This window comes from Vulpes lagopus, chromosome 3 (assembly GCF_018345385.1).
Source record: "Vulpes lagopus strain Blue_001 chromosome 3, ASM1834538v1, whole genome shotgun sequence".
In the NCBI taxonomy this organism is placed as follows: Eukaryota; Metazoa; Chordata; class Mammalia; order Carnivora; family Canidae; genus Vulpes; species Vulpes lagopus.
Genome location: NC_054826.1, coordinates 163,899,423 through 163,918,602, shown reverse-complemented (window position 1 = coordinate 163,918,602; position 19,180 = coordinate 163,899,423). Strand labels below are relative to the sequence as shown.

General features: G+C 39.6%; 1 protein-coding gene across 4 annotated transcripts in view; it reads right to left on the bottom strand.

Annotated features, from left to right (window-relative positions):
* PTGER3 (prostaglandin E receptor 3) overlaps nucleotides 1-19,180 on the bottom strand; it is a 185,555-nt gene that overhangs the window by 138,931 nt on the left and 27,444 nt on the right. For 3 of the 4 annotated variants that reach the window (XM_041750834.1, XM_041750833.1, XM_041750831.1), the window contains exon 2: nucleotides 13,930-14,109. In XM_041750834.1, the coding sequence (XP_041606768.1) occupies nucleotides 13,930-14,109 (180 nt within the window). Of the gene's footprint in view, nucleotides 1-6,093; nucleotides 6,266-13,059; nucleotides 13,065-13,917; nucleotides 14,110-19,180 lie in introns of those variants that run through there. The other variant, XM_041750835.1, reaches the window with a different exon arrangement.

Sequence of the window (19,180 nt, the reverse complement as noted above, 5' to 3'; positions counted from 1 at the left end):
TCTCAGATTTTTTGCTAAGAATCTTGTTAGTTGACTCTGTTCGGTACTGTTGGAAAAGCTGCCTCCCCTCCACGACCGTGGCTGTTTGAAAACGCCCAGGCATCGCGGTAGTCAAAACCTTTCCTTCATGGGGCCTTAGTGGAGCCCTCAAAGATAAACCTGAAGCTTAAGAAAATAATCACAGTAGTAATTCCTTGCTCAGGGATTCCAGGCCAAATATGTTCCAACCTGAAAGCAGGTGAGAACCCCAGCATCACTCCTCACTAGCTCAGTGGACTTGTGGAGTGACTTATCCTCCCTGAGCTCCAGCCTTTTCATCTGGAGGGTGGTGATACAATCCCTACCTTGTAGCACTGGCATGAGACTGTGAGGACATATGTATATTGCTCATGAAATGATCTTTGCCACTATTGTTATTATCACCATTATTATTAGTGTTCGTGTTCACTTAGAACCACTCTTTTTCCCTTTCTAGGAGTTTGATTCCTTTTCTTTTCTATTAAAACGCCCAGTTTAAAGCAGGTGTGTTCAAAATGAGTGAATAATTCAAGAAATAATTCAAGACACAAGATCTAGAAAACGGGGTATCTAACAAAAAAGAGGCAAAAGGATCAATGGCAAGAAACCTAGGATACCAGAGGGGGTAAAAATTATCAGATGGGCTTGGGCACCTGAATAACTGTGAGGCTTAGTCTTTGGCACAAAGTAAAGCTAATAAGTAAATTTAACTCATTAAGTTCTTAACTCTAGAAAAAAGAAAAATGTGTCCAAGAAAGGCAACACAATCACAGTACCATGATTCACAGTACTATGATTATCTGTATTGTCAGAAAAATGCAAACACTGAATATTGATTTAATAAAAATTGTGTTATAACTATAATGGGCAAATGGATGAGGAGAGAGCTAAATCCAGCAAAATAAATCAGCATACAGCATCAAAAGTTAATGAAGCAAGAGACAGCAACACAAGTACATTACTTAGAAATATGGTAATATATTCTAGAAAAATGCTGAAGAAAAAAGCTGTAAGTGACTTCCATAAAGCAAAGTGCTGGCAGTAGGGCTACACTGAGAACAGCGCCTTTCAACACTATCTGACCTTTCAAAGGAATGCTCATACTATTGTGATTAGAAAATAAATTGTATTTTAAAAACAAAATACACACCTCAACACCCCAAAAACAAATAATCCAATTAAAAAATGGGCAGAACACATGAACAGACACTTCTCCAAAGAAGACATCCAGATGGCCAACAGACACATGAAAGGATGCTCAATGTCATGCATCATCAGGAAAAGATAAATCAAAACCACAATGAGATGTCACTTCACGCCTGTCCGAACGGCTAAAACCAAAAACCCAAGAACTAGCAAGTGTTGGGGAGGACGTGGAGAAAAAAGAACCCTCCTGCACTGCTGGTGGGAAGACACACTGGTGCAGCCACCCTGGAAAACAGTGTGGAGGGTCCTCAAAAACTTAAAAATAGAGCTACCCTATGATCCAGTAATTCCACTACTAGATATTTGCCCAAAGGCTACAAAACACGAATCCAAAAGGATATGGGCACCGTTATGTTTATTGCAACATTATTTACAGTGGCCTAATTATGGAAACAGCTCAAGTGTCCATCAACCGTGGATGATAGAGAAGATGTGGTATATATATATGTAACGGGATATTATTCAGGCCATAAAAAGATTGAAATCTTGCCATTTTCAATGATACGGGTGGAGCTAGAGAGCATAATGCTGAGTGAAATAAGTGAGTCAGAGAAAGACATACCACGTGATTTCACTCATACGTGGAGACGAAACAGATGAAAACAAAAACAAGGGGAAAAAAAGAAGAGACACAAACCAAGAAACAGACTCTTCACTATAGAGAACATACTGATGGTCACCAGAGGGGAGGTCGTGGGGGCGATGGGTGAAACAGGTGCAGGCGATTGAAGAGTCCACTTACGATGAGCACTGGATGACGCACAGAAGTGCTGAGTCACTGCATTGTACACCTGACACTAATATGACACCGTATGTTAAGTACAGTGGAATTAAAATTAAACACTTGATAAAATTTTTCAAGAAAGGAATGCACATTTGAGACATAATGGACGTCTCACACACACACACGCACGCACATGCTGATAAGCCCAAGTGTATGAAAATCTACACGACCCAATGGTCCTGATATTTATGGAACCAAAAATAAAGAAGTAAATAAGACCCAGCCCGTAACAACAAAAACTAGGATTTGATAGTTTGGATGAGGAGCCAAGGGAAAAGCAGCCAGAAAACCTTAACAAGTAGAAGACGTGGCTCCTGTATTCAGGGATCTTGTGATTTGGTTGAGACAAGAGAGCGATCTCAAAGGAGAAGAAGAGCCACCTAAAAATTCTCTTTAGAGAAAAAAAAGGAACAAACTTTTTCTGGGCCTTGCTATCTGTCTCCTACGAGCTATTTTTCAAGATTCAAAAGACATGACATTCCAGAGAGACAGGAGAATCACGTTTTTCGGTTAGAAGATACCACACAGATAGGCCAGCCCTGATCATACAGATGAGGCAACTGAACCTAGAAGCAGCTGCGTATCTTTCTCAGACACACACACCCTACGTGGGACCAGAACCAGTTCTCTAACATTATTTGTGTGTTCTGGTGAATGCCCAACACTAAATTCGCAAGACTGGGCTAGAGTCGCTTAAGATGATAATATAATAATTAATTTTTAATGTTGTTCCATCAATGAAACGAGCATAATAAAATAAATTAACCATCGACCACTTATATAGCGCTTTCAAAAGTGTCCTCGTCTTCGTTGCCTTATTTAATCCTAATAATGTTGCACTGATGAGAAAATGCAAAGTGCGGAGTGGCTCACTGAATTGTCAAGCACAAATAACCAGGGAATAGCAAATCAGATAACTGGGCATACGTGTTCTGACTTCTTTCCCAATGTTGGAAATTTTTCTTTTGCATTATGACCCCCCCAAAATTTTATAGAGCATTTTGATGGGGTGATTTTGTTTAAAATATCCTTTAAAATATTTTAAATTAAACATATAACATCTTAGCAGTGGTCAATAGTAATTAAGAAAATTAACATATTACGTATCTCATCTTTCGGTGAAAAATTCTGCTGAAGGGATAGTCTAACAGGAATATTCAAAATTGCTTTAGTGAGGAGACAACCTGGGATGAGGATAAAGGCCATGCATACCTAATTAGGGCCGCACAACATTTAAGACAATGGTTCCTCTTGGGAATAAGTCAATATTATCTCTCCAACAATTTCGAAGTAAAAACTAATTTTGTCCTTATCATCCTTAAAAACATTAGATCCTCCCCCACCCCACAAAAAAAAAAAAAAGATTTAAATCATGGAATGTTGAAAATAAATTCAAATAGCTTTTCCTCTAAAAGTGGCTTTTCATGGATCTTCTAAGGGAGAAGACTCCAAACCACTGATTCATGAAAATCCGCCTGCAGCATTACGCACGCTGCGCACGGGCCAAGTCCTGTAACACATCCGAATGGAGGATGGCTTGGTATCAAAGAGCTGTTTCCAACAGACAAATGCTTCAGTGCTTTGAGATCTCATTTCCATCTTCCTCAATAAGGCTAGAACAATGCAAAGATGAATGTCATTAATCGCTCCAGACTTTTCCCTGTAGAGAAACACAAACTATAAACATCAAGACAGCATTTTACTAAAAGCTTTAAGTGTTGGCGTAAAGCATCATTAATTTTGCATTAGTAAGAAGATCTGTAAGTGTGTGCCTTGCATCCTCGGGGGCAGGGGATCGATGATAAGGTCACCCTCGCTGCCTCCCTTCCGAGTTGCAAGGCAAAGACATAGCACATGCAGACGCGGGCATTGGGATGAATCCCTCCAACAGGGACATAACAGGGGCAGCACAGGAAGTGGCATTCTGACCGCCTAGATTGTCCCCGTGTAAGAGACTGCATTTTTCAGGTGGGGTGATGTTTTGTTTTTTTTTTTAATTGACCTTTAAATAGCTTCGTTTTAAATCTCTCTTGCTGGGTCAGCACAAGGGAAAACCGAAACAAGCTCTTTGTTGTAAGGCAAATGCATCACTGAATTACTCCTAATTTTAAATTAAAAAAAAAAAAAAGAGTACTTTTACTTTCGACCTGCGTTTGGTGAGTAGCCTGTACGGTCCCTCTGCTTGTTGGGATTGTGTTATTTTTCTTTTCCCCACTGTGATGGTAATTTTTATTTTTTATTTTTTTTTAAAGATTTTATTTATTTATTCACGAGAAACACAGAGAGAGAGGCAGAGACCCAGGCAGAGGGAGAAGCAGGGAGCCCGAGGCGGGACTCGATCCCGGGACCCCGGGGTCACGCCCTGAGCCCAAGGCAGACGCTCCACCACTGAGCCCCCCAGGTGTCCCATGATGACAATTTTTAAAAATGATTGCAGCTCCTCTTTTAATGATTCTATCCCTGGTTATATTGCTTTACTATTACGGGCCTATAACGAGATGTCGGGAATGTTCACATTCACAGGGAAGTAGTTAGTTGACTTAGGCTCCAGTTTTGGATTTTAGCTTCTAACCAAACACGGAAGGTCATGAGTTTCCGCGAATCATCAAGACTCTCTGGCATGGAGAATTCCTAACCTGTGTCCATCAATTTCCAAGACGTTCACAGACAAAATTCAGGAGGGCTGTACAGTCTCTGCGACTGGAAAAAAATTCTCTATCCTCTCTGCGAGGAGAGGATCCATGCCTTTCACCCGGTTACCCGAGGAGGCCCGATCCCCCAGTGATTAAAAACCAGTGCCCCACCAGGTATATTCCAGTTAGATCTAATTTGAAGAGCCCCAATTGGTGGGGATTGTTTCAGAATTGGGTTCTTCCAGTGTTCTTTTCAAAGTCCAATTCAAACAACCTTGTATATTATATTCAAAAAGACTTCTTTTAAAAACTGTTAGGCATGAACACTGATTATCCGTAGACCTGCCTTACTTGGCCTCAGAAATTTACAGTAGACCAAGGAAAATTCTTGTTCTAACTTTTTGGGGTCAGATTTGGAGTTTAAGTTTTTCAACTTCCCATACCATACAAACCAGAGACTTAAGTTTTAGTCACGGAGACCTACGTGAGTTGAACTTTGTCTCCAAAATGTGTGGTAACAGCTCAGTGCTTGAGGTTCTGCAGACTGGCATGACATCAGAAAAACAGGCCAGAAAAGAGACGTTTGCCCAGAGCTGGACGGCTTTTTGACAAAAATCATCTTTCAGATTAGATAAAGCTGCTGGAGCTCTGTTACACAAACCAAATGTGCAAAACCCCCATAAAAGACAGAATTTGCGGGATCCCTGGGTGGCGCAGCGGTTTGGCGCCTGCCTTTGGCTCAGGGCGCGATCCTGGAGACCCGGGATCGAATCCCACATCAGGCTCCCGGTGCATGGAGCCTGCTTCTCCCTCCGCCTGTGTCTCTGCCTCTCTCTCTCTCTCTCTCTCTCTCTCTCTCTCTCTCTGTGACTATCATAAATAAATAAAAAAAAAATTTAAAAAAAAAAAAAAAAAGACAGAATTTGCTAAATCAGTTCTCTCCTACTGAGGCACCTGTGTGGAAATGTGAACTTAAGAGGAATTACAACAGATTTTTAAACATCCTGGGAGAAATGGGCTCATTCCCTTTAGATAACCCTTTGAGAGACATATAACCCCAGGGCCTCTTATCAAGAACAAAATAGGGATTGGAGACATCAATAGAAAGATGATACTTCCAAGAAACTGTACCTCCTCATTTGTGAATAGGTTTATGTGATTACAGAAGTGGATCTGGGCCCGAGGTGATCCAGGCATTGTTGTAGTGGTAGTGCCACATTTTTGTGCAGTCAGACACCAACTGGCATTCTAGGGCCTGCTGCTTCGGGGAGTGCCAGGGTGGTGCCTTTCGGATCCAAGATCTCACAGATGGCCTTGTGCTGCAAACCCTCAGACACACAGCACCCTCTCAAAGGCCATGGCCCTTGCTCTAAGGCAGAGGTTCTCAACTGGGAGTAATCAGATCCCCCATAGTGTATTTAGCAACATCTGAGAACATTTCTTTTTCCTTTTAAAGATTTTATTTATTTATTCATGAGAGACACAGAGAGAGGCAGAGACACAGGCAGAGGGAGAGGCAGGCTCTGTGCAGGGAGCCCCATGTGGGCTTCGATCCCGGGACCCTAGGGTCACGCCCTGAGCCAAAGGCGGACGCTCAACCACTGAGCCACTCAGGCGTCCCTGTCTGGGAGCATTTCTGATCATCACAGCTAGTAAAGTATTACCACCATCTGGTGGGTAGAGGCCAGGGATACTGTTAAACAGCCTGCAATGCACAGGACAGCCCCCATAACAAAGAATTATTTGGCCCAATAAGCCAAGGGGCTGAAGTGGAGAAATCCTGCCCCAAGGCCATGCCTTTGGCCCATTCTGAGAGATTATATGCTCTATTTCGACCTATACTTCTCAGAGGGCCACTAGAAGTTAGTTTGAATGCCTTGGAAATTATAATTTGGGACAGCATGAAGTGAAAAAGTATCCTAACGTGCCCTCCCCTTCCCAACTAATACTCATTCCTTTCTCCAAAATGCAGGTTAACCGTCATCTTCTACAGGAAATGATTTCCTATTTTGGCATCAACTCTCCTATATGCTTACTCTGTTACCAACCCTGATCAAATTATCTCCTATTCCCTACCAGATTATACATTCACTGAAAACTGATATTTTAGGAAAAAAAAAATATCCGTGAGTCTTAACTCCCACCAGAATGCGTGGCACAGGGTAGGTACAACAACAAATACATGTTGAAGGAAAGAACAAGCTCAGAGGACTGGCTTGGATTCTGAGCACCCAGCCTCCAAACTGGATTTGCTCAAAATGGTTATGGGTAAGCGCAACAACCCCCGAAGAATATCTATCTGAGGATATTCTTGAGCTCATGTTCTCCAAGGACCTGAAACTGGGCAGTGCCTCATTGTATGGCATGTAGGCTCTACCTTCTGTAGACCAGAAATGCCACCATGATATTCAGCCGATGCTACAGAGCAAAGAACATAGGGACCATAAGATCTGGTTCGGAGCCTCGGAGCCCATGGAGAAACCATGGTCAGAGCTCTCCCTAAATACCTTTTCCTAGGAGGAAGAAGGGAAAGCCTGATGTGCTACTTTTATTGAGCTTGGCTTAGCTGCCTATGTTCTGCAGAACACCTCCCTTCAGTAAAGAAGGAAGGGGTAGATTGGCCTGAAGGGGTACACAGAACAGGGTATAAACGCAGGCAGTCCAGCGTTTGTCTCTGCCAGGAATCAGCTCATACCCATCCCTAGGTACAAATCTATCAACGAGACTGACTACAAACCAGGAAAATTCCTTGGTTGGCTGCCTGTAGATTATACTAGAATCTGAAAAAAAAAAAAAAAAGAGGATGGACTAAATTGAGAATAATTGATAAATATGTGTTTGTATCAAAAACCAAAAATCTGGGATTATAATACGAATAGATATGTTGAAAACGGGAAAAGAGCACATCGGATCTACAGCAAGTCAGTGATGACATGTACTGTACACACTTACGGGACGTAAAACAAAATGGTATCATCATCCAGGTAGCACAACATGACATTGTGCTGTTATTTGACAAAGCGTGTCAAGTAGGATTTCAGCAAAATGTTTAACACAATTATAAACAAAATATTCCTGACACGAGTTGGCTTCAGGAAAAAAAGACAGGGACATTTCAGAACATTCAACTTTATTTTCCAATGACAAACACAACATGGAAAACATACATTTATCAAATACAGAGACTAGCTATGACTTGAATGCCATCAAGGTTTTGATGTAGTTTTCAAAGTCCCTTTTACTCTCTGTCTCCACAATACTGAAGACCCGCCTTTAAAATATATTGGAAGATGTGTTTAACTACACTTAGGATACCTCAAAAACAACAACAACAACAACAACAACTTTACATAGAGATGACAAAAGTATAACTTCCCACTTAACCAAGTGTGTAGGGATAGGAGGCTGAATGGGAAAGATGGAGAAACATATGCCTTCTCTGCTGAGCTTTACTTTACTGATGAAAGTGCCAACAATTTCAGTTCTTACTTAAATACACCACGTGAATGGCACTTACGCTCATTTATTATAAACAGAGGATGATAATCTGTGCCTAGTTTTAACCTGTTTGTGTAAAGCGATGTTCAACTTTATGCTATTGATACATACACATCTGGTAAAGGAAGAGGGAGAAAGTAAAATATGTCATACAAATTCCACACATCTATATGGGAGGGAGAGCATGTAGCAGTCAGGGACGACTTGGGGGAACTCAACACCTGATCCTACAGAAAAGAATACGGGCCACTCCTTGCTTTGTCCTTCTGACATTCACGTGTATAAAGATGGATGTGGTCCCTCCCTCTCTTTGATTCTGCGGAATGGCTTAAAAGGATGAAGAATTTTAACAAGTCGGAAATGTGCACGGTTCCCTCCACGACTTTATGGTGTCCACCCCCGTCCCTTGCCTGCTCCACATAAGTACCTCTGCAGGAGTTGAGAGAACACTGGAGTGAGTCGATGCGTCATATGCATTTTTCTCTGCTTAATATTACAGCGTTGACTTCCACACAAACAGAAAACATATAAAGAAACCACTTTCAAATAACTATTAAGTTTTGGCGATGGGCTACCTTTTGCCTCGATATCCAATTCACTTTCATTAAAAGGCCAAAATACTCTGTTTCTAAAGCAATTGATGAAAGAATTTAAGAGCCGCACTTTTGAAAATAACCTTAGAGGTGGAGTCATCTCCAAAATGCTCAAAAAGCTTGAAAAGTTTGGTTTTGTTCCTCAGGATGATCTGTTTCCATCTTATCTTTATTCCTATAATAAAATGATTCCATCAAAGCTGATTTATCCTAAAAACCAGAGTCAGATCTGCTTCATATATTAAGGCATAAGCGTGCTAGAAATACAAAGCTGTTCTCTATCCTCTTAAAAACAATCCCAGTTCCACCAACAGTAAATATTTCTGTTACTTTCCACTCTGTTGAGAAAATGAATAAACAGGTTGGAAGCAAAGGGTTTGGCACCACAGTCTCATTCCTAATGAAGAAATATGTAATCCAGTAAATATTTGAGTTGTTGATATTAAATGGATGGATTTAAAACTTCTGGAAATGAAAGTTTTCATTCTCAATAAAGAAAACGATATATAAATGACTATCTGATTGAATTGTTTTTCCAGAGAATCAAACAGTACTCAGTTTATGCTCATCATAATGTAATGGTTTACAATTCAACTTGCACAAATTATAAACCTTTAAACAGAATCCTCGTTTTAGGAATTATAAAATAGAGAATATGTAAAATAAAAATTCTGTGCTCTTTTGCTCTTTAAAAGAGTAGAGAACAGGGACAAGTGAGAAAGGAGAGGTTACGTAGCCTGTTTTGAAGGTATCGTTCCATCTGACTTTAACATGAATTGTTGATCTCTTTGTAAAAAAAAAAAAAATTGCCTTAATTCTAGACTTGGGGAAGGTCTTTCTGAAATAGGCATAGTCTCAGTGTTCCCTTTGTCACTCTGAGAATAAGGCCACTCTGCGCTATTCTTTTTGCTTTCTCCACTTTTATTCAAGGTGGACTCAATCCAAAAAAGGCATTCAGGGAAGAAGACATGTAAAAGATTTTACTGATAAGTATAGATACGAATTCCTAACAAAATTGAAACGTTTTGGGTGGGAGTAGTTCAGCTGACTATAAATTTTCTTATGAAACCACTGCCTATATAAATGATGCCAATATAATGGAGTTTTAATTTTAAAATTTTCCCTAATTCTCTGATTCATGCCCAATATGTAATCACCACCAGTTAGTTGTCTTAGAATACTGAACTGATACAGCTCTGTAACGAATGTGCATGTGAGTTTTAGGTTGATTTTCAAATTTATAAATTGGCTTTATCAAAATCTATGTTAGGAAACATCACAGATGTATGTCACCTCTTATCGGAATTTTACTGCAACTCAGATGATAGCCCTCTGGACGTAGCCACAGTATTGAATATTCTTCATTTTCGAATTGATATAATCTCATTCATTGAACAATTCTGCACATTTATTTAAACCTCGATTTTAGCAGTTTTTGAGACATGAAAGCAGAAAACAGCAATAAGCAACGTCTCTAAAGATTTGGCATAGGTGATGGTCTAAACTTTTCACATGGGTAAATCACAGAAATTTTAATTTTTCCACATTAAGCTTTTAATATGTTTGTAGGGTTAAATACTCTGTGGTCTTTGTGTGTCACTCATCTTCTGGCATCTTGTTTATTTTGAGAGAAGCTTTTGGGGTCAAAGTATTTTTAAAAAGTAAGCAAGAATATATGTGCCTAAAATTTCAACAATAAAAATTTTCTCACTTTCTGTCTCTACTTAATCCCAATAGAAAAGAACCATTAAGTTATTATTGACATGGGAAAACTGAAAGTTAATCACAAGTTAGGACTCAAGGCCAAGAGATATATAAAAAGCATAAGTGAATAAAAGGTCTAATTCATTTGAAAATCTACTGTTAGAATATCGCCACAGATTGACCACCTTTTAGAAACACTGTTTTGCATTGAGAGTTTCTAGTTGGTCCATCACTCGATGGCATCGTGGTCCCAGGGTCTCCTACAGTTAACGTTTCCACGAGCTTCCACAATTTATTCTATCACACAATCGAGAGACCTTTAACATAATAAAGGAGTGTGAAGTAGAAATACATGTGCACTTTTGGACTCATCATCATTTAAATCTGTCATAATTAAACACATTTACTTAAAATATCTTGGTGTACAGCATCAGGCAAATTTGGTAAATCTTAAGATAATACGTTTTATTTCTTCCATCTAAAATAGTTTTGAGATATGCGCTGCACTGATTTTACTTGAAAAGTCAAATATTCTTATTGAATAGCATGTCATCATTTCCTTCTAGGACACAGCACAGCTGTCTAAAGTCATCATTTAGAAAATCGGCACTGCTATGTAAAATCTACAACAGCTGATTGTACCTAAATTTCGACATTGTACTCACTTCTTCCCGCGTGGCTTCCCTAGGCCTCTCTTTTTTTTAACCAATGTTGTCAAGTTAAGAATTGTCATAATTTATTGTCATAATTTATGCGCACGTCTTCTTTTCCTGCTCAGACATATGCATAGATACACAAAGTATATGAGAATGAATTTAAAGGCCAATAAGCTTAAACTTGGAAACACAGAGTCTTCTGCTGTGACTTCAGATGTCCCCTTCCTGACCACGTCAAGGGCCTCTGTACGACATCTATCATCCCAAAGGCTGAAATCATTTGGGACTTCTATTTCTTATCAGGTTTTCCCCGGACGAACAAATGGCTGCCTAGGTAACAAAACACAGGCCATTTGCATAATTTTCCCTTCTCCACTGCCTTTTCAAACTTGTTGAAAAACTGCCATTTGTCCACTCCTGCCATGTATTCCTGGGCAGGACCGTATTTTGTACTTCAGGATAAGTTTCGGGCTGTTTTTGTCTTTATGCATTTCTGTGTTTTGATGGAAAGTGGTTATTTCTTTGACAGTAATCTCCATTACCATTTGGAAGTATCATTCCCTTAAATTATTAATACACAGAAAGCACTTTGTGGCACAGCAATACGATACTACACACTTGAAGATAAATTCATATTTTTGTAATTAAATAAGCAGAGATCATTCACTTTATCAGTTGGGTGGACTTTAATGGCATGCAGGCCTTCAATCATATGGCAAGCACCTCACTGATGTGCGCGGGTTTTAGCAGCCATTTATTCATTCATTCATTGAATAAGTACTGAACACTTCCTATAGTTCAGGTGTTGTCCTAGGTGCTGGAGGGAGAAACGAATCACACTCGCACCCTTAAATCCACGCTGTGTGTGTCATAATCTATCTGATTATGACCTGGGACCAGAGGACCATTCAAGAGGTCAAGCCTCTTTACTGTAAGGTAATTTAAGTGCACTTTTTTTCTGGGAAAAGGAGGTAGTTGTGTCTAATTCTTCATAAGGTGGCCTGTGGGATACCCCAATTCTATAGCGCAGAGAGCTTTTACAACAGGGCTGAGTATTAGGTATCATCATTTTTTCTAAAATGTAGGCCAGTGGAACCATCGTGAATTTACATAAACACTCTCAGCAGACCCTGCTTTCTCACTCAGTTTGACACAGTATTTCATAATTATAATAATAAATTGATTATTCTTAACTGACCTAAGATGATTTATATATTAACCTAGTAGATATATGATACTTGTTAAAATCAATTATTCCTTAAATGCCTACGAAACACAGGGGAAAAAGTAGCTACTACAAAGACGTATAAAATAAGTCTCAAATTTTTGAAAACTTTAGGAATGCAGTAACATAAGCTGTAAATTAAAAATCTTTGTGAGAAAATGTTAACGAGTTTGCAAAATGAATGCTCCAAAGAATACAAAGAGCATTTTGTGTAGGCCTCACTTAAAAGATTGTTAAGTTTGTTGGGGAGGTTTTCTTAAGTGCAACTCTCGAAACTTAGTGTAATAATCTGCTTGTGCTAAAAAGATATCAAACTTAACTATGAAGGTTTGTACACATGTAGAGTATAAGAAAAACATATTAATAATAATAAATATTTATATACAGAGCTACTTTGAAGAGAGGAGAGAGAAAGTGCTGCAAGGGGTCGATACTATTAACTTTCTTATTCTATGAATAGGTCAAACTATGGAAAGTCTTCATGGAACCTTCAAAATATTTATTGGTCCTGGAATCAGAGTTAGTATTTAAATATCCAAAAGACTAGAGAATACTTCTGGTGGAACAATCAGGGAGGATAATTAACCAAAGCACCTATAGTTAGTTCACAAATCAGTTCGTAAATAGCATTTTGAAAAATCACTTCACTGACTCTCATGATCAGATTTATGAATCTCATCCAGGCTTTTAGGAATTAAAAATGTATTCAGAAAGGAGAATACTTAATCATTTGGATAGTCACAAATCCTGTCATATTTCACATACAAGGAATAGGCTCTTATTTAGATAATGAGCAAACCTAATTACTAGCACAACCAAAATTTACACTTCGTAAGTTCAGCAGATAATTTATGTATTGAGCAATATATACATCAGTACCACTGAATATTATGGATATAGTATACGTTTTTTTTTTTTAATCCTAATGACATGGAGAAGGAAAGAGAAAGAAAGAAAGAAAGAAAGAAAGAAAGAAAGAAAGAAAGAAAGAAAGAAAGGAAGGAAGGAAGGAAGGAAGGAAGGAAGGAAGAAAGAAAGAAAGAAAGAAAGAAAGAAAGAAAGAAAGAAAGAAAGAAGAAGGAAGGAAGAAAATGCAGAAGACCAAGGTCTTTGAACAGAGACAAATTTTTGCCTATCTTCAATGATCAATGAATTCAATCCCCCGTGTACTCAGTAACACCGGATGGTTAACTTTGCCCAGCTCATCTCTACCACAGACCAAGATCATTTGTAAAAAAAAAAAAAAAAAAAAAAAGTTTTCATCTCATAAATAATCACATATTCAGCTACAAATGGCAGAGACCCCAAAACACTGGACTGTTATTAATATATTTTCCTCTGTGTTTCAATACTTTTGGCACATAGGGGATTATCTACGCTTCTGAGACCATTCAGCCTTGCATCAGAAATTCTCCTTCAATGCACAAACAGCGGCATGCCAGAGATGCCTAAATTCACAGTAAAGTTTACGGCTACTTGTTGCCAAAAGCTGTGGACATGCAAGTTGATTAGGAATTCTCTTTCATGCTCCTGTCTGTATGATTTCATTGGATAATGAGATAGGCTGCCCTTTCTGTCCATCATTAGAGCAGCTGGAGACAGCATTTGCTACCTGACAAAACTTTCGAAGAAGGATCTTTCTTAGCAGCAGATAAACCCAGGGATCCAAGATCTGGTTCAGTGAAGCCAGGCGAACAGCTATTAAGAAGAAGTTGCATTCTTTCAGCTTTTCGGTGTGAGTCTTGCAGTGCTCGACTGATGTCTGATTGAAGATCATTTTCAACATCATTATCTAAGAAAGAGGGACAAAGAATTGTTCCAAAGATTAACAAGGTCACATGCATCTCCTCTATGCAGTCCTTTGCACAAAGTCTACAGTAAATTGGTTGTTAGATGGAAATGATTGATTCAGACAAACTTTACACTCACGGGACATAGCCCTGAATTAATACAAGACATTCCTACAGATTTTCCCCTATTTTCGGCATTTGACATGATGCAGCTTTTTTTTTTTTAAGATTTTTATTTATTTATTTATGAGAGACACACACAGAGAGGCAGAGAGGGAGAAGCAGGCTCCCTGCGGGGAGCCCGACGCAGGATTGGATCCCGGGACCCCAGGGTCACGCCCTGAGCCAAAGGCAGATGCTCAGCCCCTGAGCCAGCCAGGCGTCCCTATGATGCAGCTTTTTATAAAAGTGCATGTTCTCAGGCTCTTGGTCATTGGGGCTTAAGAAGCTTGAAATCTCAAAAACACATCTCAAAAGTAGCCAAAGTCATCTGTCTTGTCGTAGAGATTACCAATAGGTTGACACCCTGACGAGAGCCAACACTTCAAGAAACCAAAACATATTTAATCTTAAACGTCAGTAGTTCTATTTGAAAAAAAATTACAGAAAAAAAAGTAGAAGCAGAGAGGGGAAAATAATACTTCTCGCTAGCATTTTCTGAATCCTTACAACTTGCCAGGGCTGTGTCAAGCTCTTCACATGCACAGAATAAACAGTGAGGACAGTATTATTACCGTCTCCTTTTTACAACCACAGAAGCCAAGTTAAACCTCGATGTGAAATGGCTGAGCCAGACGCAAACGAGGTTTACTAACAGTCCTTGACATACGGTGCTTGGTTTCTTTTGGTTTTTGTCTCTCCCTCCTCACCATGTACGCACACTAGCCTGTAAATTCCTGGAGGGCAGGATTTGGGACCATTTTTCCTCCCACTATTAGTATATTCCCAATACTTAGACCAATACTTAATAGATAGTGCTCAATACATATTTGTGAAAAAATATATGACGCATATATGGATATATGACACGTACCATGTATTAATATATTTAATGAAAAAATATGTGTGACTTCTATAGAAGCAAAAAATGACAGTTCACAGACATCTGAGAGGTTTTGAAGCTCGTTAATAATCAGAAAAATGCAAATTGTGAGAAAACAACAAGTCATTTTTACACCCACTAATTTGACAAAAATGAAGAAATGAGACTTTTCCAAATGTTAGTATGGATGTGGAGCAATAAGGGCTCTTTCACACACCACTAGCTGGGATGTGAACTGGAGCAACCTGCCTGGAAAATACAATGAGCACATTTCATCTGTTACCTGCCCGCAGTCCTACTCCCAGGTATATACCATCCTGAACCCCTGCACCAGGAGCTGTATATATAACTGCTCATTACAGTGGCACTCACAATACCAACCAACAAACCAACCAACAAACAAAACAGAAACACCCCAAAGCCAAACACAGGTTCACATTTGCAAGCAAAGAAAGGCGCTGACGTTATAACTGGCTCCTAAATTCACCTTTCTAATGGTGCACAACTACTATTAAGCACTTGAAATGTGGCTGGAACAAATTGAGATGTTGGAAGATATAATGATTATATAATGAAACGATAATATTTTTGATATGTTGTATCGAAAAATATATTATTAAAATCAGCATCGCTTCCTTTTTTTTTTTTTTTTAACTTTTTAAAAAATGTCACTACCAGAAAATGTAGGATTATATATGGGGCTTGCATATGTTGCTCATGGTACGTTCTATTGAACCCAAGATCTCTCTTGAGGCCTGCATTTACTTGGATGTCTGTCCTTAGGTCACACAAATTGAAGTCACTATCCTTGGATGAACAAAGCACCCCAGACCACAAGCCCAGAATCCCACAACATGGCCCCACACGCCAGTTATCTTCCAATCTTTCTTTGGCCTCATCCTCTTCGATGCCTTTTGCTCATATTCCAACTTCATCCTGGTTCGGCAAGTCCACTCATCTGAATCGCAGTGATAATAGACACCCAGATGGTGACACAGATGTCAACACATCACAGATTCAGCATCCTAACTAGATTCCAGCTATAAAAACTTCAACTTAGGGACGCTTGGGCGGCTCAGTGGTTGAGCATCTCCCTTTGGCTCAGGGCATGACCCCTGGGGTCCCAGGATCAAGTCCCACCTCAGGCTCCCTGCATGGAGCCTGCTTCTCCCTCAGCCTGTGTCTCCACCTCTTTCTCTGTGTTTCTCATGAATAAATAAAATCTTAAAAAAAAAAAAAAATTTCAACTTGGTCTTTTTGAACAAAATTGGCCCACAGATTCTTAAACCAATTACTGGCAAAGGACACAGAAATTTCCAGGTTTCACAAATTCATCCCCGGGGCTTACACCATGGTCCTTGACCACAGTACCACCTACTACCTGAACAAAATTATGGTTCTATAAACAGATAAGAACAAGGGAGTGGGAAGGCAACCTGCAGTCATATATTCTTCCTCTAACTTCTTCCAAAGGGATTTTTTCCAAGGGATTTATTCAATAAAAGTAAAAACAACTGTATAAATAAGTCAATGTTCAGCAAAGCATTATCTACACTTGCAAGAAACTGTAAACACATAAATCTCTAACATCAGGAGCAAAGCTTAGTAAAATATGGCCTATTTATATAGTAGTACATGTAAGCATTAGGTGAAAGCAGAGTATAAGATAGTTTATGTACGTAAAGCTATATAGTTATTATAATTAAATTATGTGAAATACATAGACTTGTGGAAGGCAACGGAATTATTATTATGAGACAATAACTTACCATTAAACGAGCATTAAATTATTTTTAAAAACTGTGTGTACTTAAAACCATTTGCAGCAATGAAAGTCTTTTCTTTAAAGGAAGCTGATGATAACTGCCTTCATTAATAAATATGAATTATCATACGCCAATCTAAAAAAAAACTAAGTAAATGCACATCAGGATCTTCTGATGCTGGGTCTCAGTCCTGTGAACAGAATGCCACTCTCGGGGTGCACACTGGTGGCCGCCAAAGGCATCCACGACTCAGCCCCTGGGACCTGTGCCTATGTCATCACGCGTGACAAAAAGGCCCCTGGTGATGCGATTCACCCTTGACGTGGGGAGACTTCCCTGGGTGACCTGGGTGAGCTCAGTGTCATCATGTAGGTCCTTAAACCCTGAGGCTTTTGTGCAGCTGCGGTAAGAGGGAGCTCTGTGGGCAGGAGCACGGCCAGAGGCGTACAACACTCCAGACCCAACACACGGGACGGGACCCACGAGTTGAATTAAGGAGTGGAGACGGCTTCCAGAAACTGAAAAAGGGAAAGAACCAAGTCTCCGGGTCTCCTTCAGAGCTTCCAGAAAGGAATGCAGCCCCGTGGACACCTCGATTTTAAGCCAGTGGGATCCACATTAAGCCCCTAACACAACCGTAAGAGAACTCGGTCTCGTGTTAGGCCACTACGTGGCTACTAATCTGTTAGGGAACAACAGGAGACACTGGGCTCCCCGCAGACGTGGAGAGGGCGCAGGGAGGAGGCCGACGCTTGAAAATGATTTACTGTCTCTCAGACATAACACATCTCAGCAAGCCCGTTTACTTTGTTCACTTTCTTAAGAAACTTTCTTTTTTTTTTTTAAGATTTTATTTATTTATTCATGAGAGACACAGAGAGAGAGGCAGAGACACAGGCAGAGGGAGAAGCAGGCTCCATGCAGGGAGCCCGATGCAGGACTCGATCCTGGGACTCCAGGATCACACCCTGGGCCAAAGGCAGACACTCAACCACTGAGCCACCAGGTGTCCCTAAGAAACTTTCTTTTAAACATAAAGTAAAAGTAAGCTTCATCCCAACTCCTGCTTAAATAACCTCAATTTCTAAACTGGCATCATGTACAAGTGAACTCTCGCTATTCTAGTAACATCAGTTAAATTTTGGTGTGTTTGATAAAACGGTATAAATTCATATTTTCAATCAGTTTGCCTTTAAGAAAAACATGTGTTTACTAATTCTTTTTTTCCTCCCTTTTATAAACTATTGGAAAGGTTGTATCTTGCTCTTTTAATCCCTCACCTCATCCAACAGTTCAACATATTTGACGGCCCACCATCTTCCAGGAAGTGCCCTGGGCCTGGTCTAGAATGATCTAAAAACTAGGGGCGCCTGCGTGGTCCAGTTGGTTAAGCCTCTGACTCTCGATTTCCACTGAAGTCATGACCTCAGGGTCATGAGATCAAGCTCCACGTCAGGCTCAACACTCAGCGTGGAGTCTGCTTGATATTTCCTCTCTTTCTCTGCTCCTGCTCCCCACTCTCGTGCTCTCTCTCTCTTTCATAAATAAAATCTTTAAAAAAGAAACTCATTAAATTACTCTTCATTTTTTTTTATAAAATAAGGTATAAAAATTTTTCAACTTTTTAGAATCAGGAAAATTAACAAAATTAGTAATTAAAATGGGACTTCAGTCATTTTACACAGTCCTCCTTCATTATTTTAAAATTAGTTTTTATGGGGCTAATAATTTTAAATTATCATTGGGCTGATATAGGTTTCATATGCCTACGTTGATTAGTCCTCTGTAATTTCCCATAATTCACTATGGACAATGCAGTGATTATGAAATTAGGAGACCAAGCTCTGTAAGCAATAGCTGGCGCACAGGGAGAGACACTCCAGCTTTTCCTGGAAATTATGAGCTGTGCAATAGGACAGTAACTAGAATTACAGGCAGTAAGCATGATACTGAGATTTCCAAATGTCCATGGGGATGGAAGTGGGGCTCCCAAGTCCATCTAATTTTGAACAGAAACGCAAATTAACATCCATCTGTTGGTTTCCCTATATTTAAGGAGCTTACTAGCGATTACAGTTTTTGCAGATATTGTTCAGACGCTCAGACTTTGGGAGAAAACCTTTGGCATGAATATGCAGATTTCTGGTGGAGTTAATTTTTCCTATTAGTTCCATTTAATTCCTCACACAGGGAAAAAGAGACAAACAGAAACCAGGGTGCTTGGGCGGCACAGAGGCTACTTTTCTTAGCAGATGCATGAACGCC